A 10,760-nucleotide genomic window follows, 5' to 3' on the forward strand; every position below is an offset into this window, starting at 1 on the left:
GGAAATGCAAACTAGTACAGCCACTATGGAGAACAGTGTGGAGATTCCTTAAAAAACTGGAAATAGAACTGCCATATGGCCCAGCAATCCCACTGCTGTGCACATACACCAAGGAAACCAGAATTGAAAGAGACACATGTACCCCAATGTTCATTGCAGCATGTTTACAATAGCCAGGACATGGAAGCAACCTAGATGTCCATTGGCAGATGAATGGATAAGGAAGTTTTGGTACATATACACCATGGAATATTACTGAGCTATTAAAAAGAATGCATTTGAATCAGTTCTAATGAGGTGAATGAAACTGGAACCTATTATACAGAGTGAAGTAAGTCAGAAAGAAAAACACCAATGCAGTATATTAGTGCATATATATGGAATTTAAAGAGATGATAACGATGACCCTACATGTGAGACAGCAAAAGCAACACAGATGTAAAGAACAGACTTTTGAACTCTGTGGGAGAAGGCGACGTGGAATGATATGAGAGAATAGCACTGAAACATGTATTTACCATATATGAAATAGATTGCCAGTCCAGGTTCAATGCATGAGACAGGGCGCTCAGGGCTGGTGCACTGAGATGACCCTGAGGAATGGGATGGGGTGGGAGGGGGGGCTCAGGATGGGGTTCACTTGTACACCCATGGCTGATTCATGTCAATGTATGGCAAAAACCATTACAATATTGGAAAGTAATTAGCCCGCATTAAAAAAAAAAAGAACAGTTAATTTAAAAAGGATCAAAATTGCAATGGTCCTCTTAATAGCTATAACTGAGACCAAGAGATTGAGAAAGGCTTTGAAAAAAAACTTGCACATGAAGAAACCTCATATACATTGAATCTCCATTTACTCAGTTACAGAGTGCAGATTAATAGAAAAAAGACTTCATGATTTTGTAGTGAGGATTAAATGAGTTAATATTTATGAAATTCTAAGACTGTGCTTGGTGTATATTAAGCATGAGTATGAACCAAGTATATGTTTAAACTATGTTTCTATTGTAAATTCCTGACATTTAAATTTTTTGGTTCCATGATTTAAAGTGCAATACTGAACAGAGACAAGAGACAGAGAGAGAGAAGATCCACAACTGAGACTTTTTTTCTGTTTTTCCAAATCTAGGAGGGTTAAAAAACAAAGCAATACAGACATAAAACTAAAAGCATACACTTTGCTTAATGACTACACCAGCCTGATCATGATGATGCTGAACCAAACAGATGTGACACCAGCCTCCTTCATTCTTAACGGGATCCCAGGACTGGAGGACATGCACATGTGGATTTCCCTCCCATTCTGCTCCATGTATGTTGTGGCTGTGGTAGGGAACTGTGGACTCCTCTACCTCATCCGCTATGAGGATGCCCTGCACAGACCCATGTACTACTTTTTGGCCATGCTTTTCATAACTGGCCTTTTCATTAGCTCTAGCACAATCCCCAAAGCCCTCAGCATCTTCTGGTTCCATTTCAAGGAAATCAGCTTTGATGGATGCCTGATCCAGATGTTCTTCGTCCACACCTTAACAGGGATGGAGTCTGGGGTGCTCATGCTCATGGCCCTGGACCGCTACGTGGCCATCTGCTACCCTCTGCGCTACTCAACTATCCTCACAAATCCCGTCATTGCAAAGGCGGGTCTCTCCACCTTTCTCAGAGGGGTGTTGCTCATCATTCCCTTCCCTTTCCTCACCAAGCGCCTGCCCTACTGCAGAGGCAATATAATCCGCCACACTTACTGTGATCACATGTCTGTGGCCAAGTTGTCTTGTGGCAACATCAAGGTCAATGTTATCTATGGTCTGATGGTAGCCCTCCTGATTGGGGGCTTTGACATCCTGTGCATCACAATCTCCTACACCATGATCCTGAGGGCGGTGGTCAGCCTCTCCTCTGCAGATGCTCGGCAGAAGGCCTTCAGCACCTGCACTGCTCACATCTGCTCCATTGTTTTCTCCTATAGTCCAGCTTTCTTTTCATTCTTTTCCCACCGCTTTGGGGGTCACAGGATTCCTCCTTCATGCCACATCATTGTTGCCAATATTTACCTGCTCCTACCTCCCACTATGAATCCTGTTGTCTATGGGGTGAAAACTAAGCAGATACGAGACTGCGTCATAAGGATTCTTTCAGGTTCCAAGTATATCAAATCCCATAGTATATGAAAGAGCTATTTGCCTATGATGAGATGTGAAAGGAAAGAAGATTCCTGTCTGTTTGTCTAAGGAGAAAGCTTTCTAAGAATAGGTATCTGAATTTGCCAAGTGAGTGGATAATAATCCATCTCCTTATTATTATTATTTTTTTTTTGCAGAATTCCAAAACTTTTCATGTCAAATCACCAACCACATGAGTTTTTCACCTCTAGGCTCTCTGTATAGCTCATATCTCAACAATGTCAAGTTCCAAGAATGAAAAAATGCTAATGGAAGCTGGTGCAATTTTCCAGAAAACTGAATTAGGTGAAAGCAATGATCTGGAACCAGATGACTGAAACTGCTGTTTTTAATTGTGAATGGAATTTCAACATAATAACTGATTTAACCATGAAAAAACCACTGTATATTTACTTTATTCCATAAAATCTTCTGCTTTCTCAACAACTTCTTAAAGACAAGACTGTAAAGTATACCACAAGGTCAATAATATTATGAGTTGTAAGCCTCCGTGTCTTATGAGAAACATAGTGACCTGGAATCTGACCAGGTAACTTCTTGTGTGAATTTTTCTCATAATTGCTTGCTTCTCAATGAATGTTTTGTCTCTTTTTTCAAAAAGACTTTAAAAGTTTGCACATATTAGAGGGAGAAGTAGAGTAATGAGATTTATAATATATTATAATAAGTGTATTTCTATGAATACAGGGTTATACACAGGAATGTTTATCTTTTTGCTTTTGAGCTGAAATAAAATGAGGTTGAACAATAAAATTAATTGAACATTTTCTGAAAAATATTCAACGTCTTCCTAAATTAAAATGAAGGTGAGAGTTATGAGTGTATTTTTATAGCATTGTCACAGATATCATAAAAAGAATTTCAAAGTTGATTCTCCTTAACCAACTTCCAAAATTCTACATTACTTTCCCCTGATGCTACTAATTTACACTAATTTATTTCCATTCTCGAATTGATCTTTTAGTATTTTTCATTCTATAAATGCATAAAAAATCACAAAATCATCCTATTTGCATATTTAATTTCTGTGTTCCTCTGGATAGTAAAATGTATTAAAGATTGCCAGTATTCATTCTCTCCACTTGCTCATCCCAAAATATTCTTCCCAACCTCTGGCTTTCTTCAGAATTCCTTCCACCTCAGCATTTCACTGAAATTGTTTTTGTCAGTTTCACCAATGACTTTATATTAAACTTAGTAGATCTTTCTCTACGTCAACCTTGTCATAGTTTTCATCTCTACTGAATATAATTGATTCATCTCTTTGTCTAGAAACACTTTCTTTGCTTGACTTCTCAAGTGCCACACATTCCAAGTTGTTCTTCATTATTGCTGAGCATTTTCAGCAGTGTCCTTTGCCTGTTCTGTTCTTCTGGGTTCACCATGGTTTCAGGTCTCTCCATTTTGCACTCTTTCCCTGGGCCTTTCAGTATAAATGGCTATAAATCTCATTGTATGCTGATGACTCCCAAGCTGATAGACTCATTGATAAATTTATTAAAGCTCAGGTGTGTGTTCAAGGTGAAGTAAGTTTCACGACACTTTTTATTAATGGCACATTAGCTGTGTCGCTTCTGGGACCATTTCCTGTTCTGTTTTTACTTTACTGTGTTTATTTCAGTCCTAATCCTCAGTCCGGTCAGTCATAGCAACCACTATGGTGTGTTTGACATGTTCTTTGATTTGTAAATGACTTACAATAAGCCATTTACTGAATGTTTATTTTAGAAACATATCCGTTTTTACTGTATTAAACATCACTTAACTGAATTTTTGGAAATGTACTTCTGCTATTATCTGTACTTCATTTCTTGCTTCGAATTATTTTATAGACTTTCATAACATGCAACCAACACTATTTTCTTAATCATTTCCTGACTATGGATATCTAAACTTTTTTCTTCTCTCTGTCACCAGAAATAATGCTATGATGAACATTTTTCTCATATGCACACATATATCGACATATATACACATGTGTACATATTTGTGAAACATGGAATGTGATATTTTATTTCAAATATATGCAGAAAAGTGGATTTTCCTACTCATAATCTCTGCACATTGCCTTTAATGAAGCAGCCTTTAGATTGGTGGCCATCTTTTCAATAAACATTATGGAAATCAGAAGACAATGAAATTATATTTCTGGAGTACCAAAAAATTATTTTCAATTTAGGATTATAATCTGATGAAAATATCCTTCAAAAATAAGGTAAATGTTTATTAATATAGACAAAAGTATGTTATTCAGAACATAGAATAGTGATTACTCATGGAAGACAGAATAACAGAATTTAATAAAACCACCAGAAAAAAAATGAGAGTAATTTGAAGAACATATACTAATGTCTAAACATATACTAAAGTCTAAACAAATGTAAAGGTAAAATATATATAGTAATAATTACACAAATGGCAGTAAAGAAGTTAATGGAATTAAAATCTTGTAATATGCTAACACAGTTAAAGTGATAAGTGTACTGTGTTAACATACATTGATAATTAAAAGATGCATATTGCAAAATCTAAGTTAATCTTTGCACCAACATAAAGGAATACATAACAAAAACCAAAGTTGGAGAAAATTGCAACAATAAAAATAATAACAGCTATTTCATTGGTCCAAAAGTAGCAAGAAGAACAAAGGAAATAAAACATAGGTGAGATTAAATTAAAACAGTAGGAACATGGTACACCAGTAAATTTGAAAACAAAAGTCAACAATTACAATAATGTAATTTGACTAAACAATTGAAAGAAAATGAAATGAAAGATAAGAAAATATCCTCAATAAAAATATATATGACTTAAAAACATGTATTGTATGTATAAATACAGGAAAAGTTTGTGTGGCTATAGCAAAGTAGATTTTAACACAATAAATATTAGGTGTGATGATTTTAACACAACAAATATTAGGTGTGATAAAGTGAAGCATCCTGTAATATTTATAGTAACAATTCAACAGGAAAGCATAAAATAACTAAATTCACATGTACTTAATATAATTACAGACAGCTATGCTTATATACACACATACATAGAAGAAAATGTTAGAACTAGAAGGAGAAATCACTAATCCACAGTGAAATTATGGGTCTTTCAACATGTGCTCTCAGTACGTGAAGAAAAAAGAGCTAGAAAGCTCTAAATGACTGCAGAAGGTCTGAAGAAGATAAGCATTTTAACCCATTGGTCAATACAGAAAATAATATCCAATAGTTCTAAAGTAGTTTTTATTTCTCAAATGCAAATACATTTGCCAAAATAAACAGTAATAGAATATTAGAAACTAATTTATGCCAATGCTGTTTAAAATATAGATGAAATAGATATATATTTAAAACAATACAATTGATCTAAGAAGAAGTGGAAAGTCATAGTAGTTATAGACCTATTAAGAAAGTTAATGAGTTACATAAAAATCTCTGTAAGCATTTGTGTTTGTGTGTGTGTACATGTATATGCCAAAGGTTATATGATAATAAATTAAAATCAAGTGGGATTTATTCTAGGAATTCAAGGTTAGTGAGAACACAAAATGGTTTCAATTTAGAATACCATGAAATAAATTTAAAGAGAAGAAAAATCATAAGATTATTTCAATAGACAAAGAAAAAAATTGTTCAATTAAACATCCATTCATGATAAAAACAAAGTAAGCTAAATATGGAAGGGAATTTCCTTAACTTGATACTAAAAAATCCCTGAAGCTAGCATCATATTTATTGATGAAATATTAAAATATTTCTCCACAAGGATGATAAGACAAAAATGTCAATTGTTCACTCTTCTATCCAACATTTTACTAGAGTTCAAGCAATAGAACAAAATAAAGAAAGAAAGTAAAATAAATTTGATATTCAAAGATATGAAAAAAATGAAAATGGAAACACAGCACACCAAAACCTAGGGGATGCTGCAAAAGCAGTTCTAAGAGAAAAGATTATGGCAATAAATTCAGAGATTTAAAAAAAAAAGATCTCAAATAAACAACCTAACTGTATACCTCCAGGAATCAGCAGAAGAAAAAATTAAATGCAAAGTTAACAGAAGGGATACAATAACAAAATCAGAGTGGAATAAATAAAATGGAAACCAGAAAAAAACAATATGAGAAACCAAAAACTAAGTTTTTGAACAGATATACAAAATTGACAAATCTTTAGCTAAACTAAGAAAAAAGAGAGAGGACTCAAAAAAGTAAAATCTAAAAGAAAGATATCTGATATCACCAAAAACACAGAATCATAAGATATCACAACTGATATCACCAAAATACACAGAATCATAAGAAATAACTAGAACAATTATATGCCAACAAATTGTATAAGCTAGATGATCAAATAATATACAAAATTATTGCTTTATCTTCAAATTGCTTCTTTGCTCTCTGGGACTACTTTTTTGAAAAACTTTAATTGAAGGATAATTACAATAGTGTGCTGGTTTTTGCCATACACCAACATGGGTCAGCGTAGGTATACATACGTCTTCTCCCTCTCGAACCTCCCTCCCACCCCATCCCACCTTCTAGATTGTCACAGAGCCCCAGTTTGAGTTCCCTGAGTGACACTGCAAATTCCCAGTAAAAAATAATATTTTACATCTGTTAGTGTATATGTTTCTATGCTACTGTCTCCATTTGTGGGACCACTTTTTCATATGCTGGCTAAACAGTTTTCACGTGGATGATTCAGAGGCACCTCATGCTTGACATAACCTAATTTGAACTCTCTCTTGCCCTGTAATTTGCTCTTTTTCCAGTCTTCTTGAAGAATGTGAATAGCATCACCTGTCATCCCACTGCACACACCAAGAAATTAGAATTGTTCCCCATGTCTCCTGCATATTTTGCATTGCAGGCAAATTCTTTACCTCTAGTGCCACCTGGGAATTGCACTTAGGTATAAAAATGATCATTTTTTTTTCTCTAACATGTCTTCCTTATCTATCTGCTTTTATTCATCTTCACTTCCCCTATCCCGATTCAGGGCACAGTCATCTCTCTCTTGGATTACTGTTGCCTATCTGATCTGTATCCCTGTTCCATTTAATCTCATCTTCACATTGCTGCTATTGTGAAATCTCCACTTTCAGGGGTCCCTTACTATTTTAACATTAATTTGCTTGTAAGTTTCTGTTCCTCTGTTATCTTAACAGCACTATTTCCCACCGTATCTCATTCTCCACCATATCTCAGAGCTAATGCCATATTTATTCTCTTTCATTACATTGAATATGCCAAGATCCTTCTCATTTGGGCATTTGAAACTTCCTAGAATATTTCATCTGTTTCTCTCTTCCCCCACTAAAAATGTGCCATTTTAAACTCATATTGAAATACTTGTTATCAACATAAATTGGCATTGCTTCAGGAAATCCTTCTCTGACACCAAAACTAAGTCAATTCTTTACATTTTAAGTTCTCAGATCTCTGGGTACTTTTGTTTCAAAGCACTTCTTCAATCTATAATAATGTTTGCTTGATTACTTACCTAATATTTTATCCTTGGGCCCCAGCTAGATTGCAATTTCCGTGAGAACAGGGACTATGACAGGTTTATTGGTCATTTTCTCCCTACCAAGCATTTTCAGTTCAGTTCACTCACTCAGTCGTGTCTGATTCTGTGACACCATGGACTGCAGCATGTCAAGCCTCCACATCCGTCACCAGCCTGGAGTTTACTCAAACTCATCTCCATTGAGTCAGTGATGCCATCCAACCATCTCATCCTCTGTTGTCCCCTTCTCCTCCCACCTTCAATCTTTCCCAGCATCAGGGTCTTTTCAAATGAGTCAGTTCTTCACATAGGTAGCCAAAATATTGGAGTTTCAGCTTTAGCATCAGTTCTTCCAATGAATATTCAGAACTGATTTCCTTTAGGATGGGCTGGTTGGATCTCCTTGTAGTCCAAGGGACTCTTAAGAGTCTTCTCCAACACCATGCATTTTCAGTACAATAGCAATTCAGTATATATTTTGGGGTCAATAAGTACTTTCTACATTAAGAGGATTTTTTTTTTCTTTTGAGTGCAACATCCTAACTATAGAATTTAGCAGCATGTGAATTTTTGTACTCAACAATTCAGACACTCTAATAAAATTACCCATCTCTATAGAGAATATGGTCAAGGCTATGGTTTTTCCAGTGGTCATGTATGGATGTGAGAGTTGGACTGTGAAGAAAGCTGAGTGCCGAAAAATTGATGCTTTTGAACTGTGGTGTTGGAGAAGACTCTTGAGAGTCCCTTGGACTGCAAGGAGATCCAACCAGTCCATCCTAAAGGACATCAGTCCTGGGTGTTCATTGGAAGGCCTGATGCTAAAGCTGAAGCTCCAATACTTTGGCCACCTCATATGAAGAGTTGACTCGTTGGAAAATACCCTTATGCTGGGAGGGGCTAAGGGCAGGAGGAGAAGGGGATGACAGAGGATGAGATGGCTGGATGGTATCACCAACTCGATGGACATGAGTTTGAGTAAACTCCAGGAGTTGGTGATGGACAGGGAGGCCTGGCGTGCTGCGATTCATGGGGTCACAAAGAGTCGGACACGACTGAGCTACTGAACCAAACTGAACTGAACTGAGCATTGTGTAATTTTTTTCATCCTTTAACTTTTAACCTATTTGTGTCTTTTTACTTCAACATTACCATTACTATTAAAAATGACTATTGAAATGGTTAACTTTAGTCTATCATCTTTTACTTGTTTTTTTATTTATCATGTGTTCTTTGTTACCTTTGCTGCTGCTGCTGCTTTTTTTTTTTTTTTTTTTGCCTTCTTGAGGATTAAATAACTATCATGATTGCATTTTATTTTCTAGCTTAACACAGTTGCAAGAATAAATAAACAGAAAAACTGATAGTGAAAAATGTGAATACACTATTTTTTTTTCCAAGACAAATCAAAAGTATACACAAAAAGTAAACCTAATAAATGAGATATTTATGAACACATACTGAGCATATACCTCAATAACAGACAATATTCATTCTTCTCAGGGGCATGTGAAAAATTAACAAAAATCATGCTCTTATAAAGGAGATTACACATTACCAGCAGCAAGCCCTGTAGAGAGAAATAAAAGAAGCAACTCTAATTACAGTTAATCCAAACTAGTAATATAAGATTTTAAAATAGCATTTAAAATAAGTAAGCAAGAGCATAATCAAATGACAATAAGACAGCAGTTTCTTATCAAATTGGCACATAACTTTTGGAATGGAAGAGGAGGGCTCCAATACAAAATAGGAATTTGTCTTGAGTAATAATCAGATCAGAAATGTAAAAGTTTCACATATGGGTCAATTGCTATAGAGCATTTAAAAGGATCTATAATATGAGATAAGGGTATCTTTAAGTAAATTATGAACTTTCATTCAGTTATAACAATTCTAATGAAAATGAACTCATAAATGTCAAATAAAGATACCAGTGTATATTGTAGCATATTATGATTTTTTTTATTAAAGCATAGATAATAAATGTATATATAAGTATATTTTATGCATGTATTTTTTAAAAATCAGGATAAAATACATAAGTTTCCTTTAAGTTGTAGACTATGGGTGCTTTTTAATATCTTCTTTAAATACCTCCTGTTTTTCCAAATTACTCAATATATGCTGACAGTACTTTTATTATCTATTTTAAGTAGATAAAAATAGAATCAGTTATCTTTAAAATTACTACTATTATCATGATTATTATTCTAAGGATATATACTAATCTAATTTCCTAACTTAATCTGTAAGTATAATACGCTTAAACTGTTGCTGACTTTATTTTCTAGTCCACCATAATGTTTATCACTTCCCTTCCTTGAAAGTAAACTTTATAAAGCAGGAGCCATGTTCATATACTTCCTAGCTTAGCTTGGAGAGTAGAAAATTCTCAATAAACATTATTAAATGGGGAGACAAATTAATGCATGAATAAAAGAAGAAATTTTAAAAAATAAATCAAGGTATGAATGAAAGAGAGTCCATACTCGATTGCTTTTGATATGTTTTCCAAAGAGCAGTGGGTAAAAGGGAAATATGGCTGTTGTTTAGTTACTAAATTGTGTTAGACTCGTTCGTGACCCCAGGGACTGTAGCCCACCAGAGTCCTCTGTCCATAGAACTTCACGGTTAAGAATACTGGGGTGGGTTGCCGTTTCTTCCTCCAGGGGATCTTCCTGACCCGGGAATTGAACCCATGTCTCCTGTGTGTCCTGCATTGCAGGCTATTCTTTACTGCTGAGTCACCAGGAAAACCCAAAAGGGAAATATACATTTGAGATAAAATATGTAAAAAAAAAATTTAATCCTAGTTTTCATTAAAATAACTTGTGTTTATATTCAATCTCTCCCCTAACAAATATACATGCTAAAGCACAAACACACATATATGAGAGTATTCACATATGTTTATATGATTATTTCAGCACTAAAAGTAGAAAGTGTTTACTGGTTTTGATTCTCACATCAACACATGTGTCTTCGATACGCTGAAATATCCCTTTGGGACATTTAACACACATTTTCCTTTAAAGGTTCAGTTTGATAGTACAGATAGCAAGGA

General features: G+C 34.7%; 1 protein-coding gene across 1 annotated transcript; it reads left to right on the top strand.

The window, feature by feature from the left end:
- Positions 1 to 1,208: 1,208 nt before the first annotated feature.
- LOC136174876 (olfactory receptor 52N4-like) lies at positions 1,209 to 2,174 on the top strand. The gene has a single exon (XM_065945135.1). The coding sequence runs from the start codon at positions 1,209 to 1,211 to the stop codon at positions 2,172 to 2,174; it is 966 nt and encodes a 321-aa protein (XP_065801207.1).
- The last annotated feature ends 8,586 nt before the right edge of the window (positions 2,175 to 10,760 follow it).

This window comes from Muntiacus reevesi, chromosome 9 (assembly GCF_963930625.1).
Source record: "Muntiacus reevesi chromosome 9, mMunRee1.1, whole genome shotgun sequence".
In the NCBI taxonomy this organism is placed as follows: Eukaryota; Metazoa; Chordata; class Mammalia; order Artiodactyla; family Cervidae; genus Muntiacus; species Muntiacus reevesi.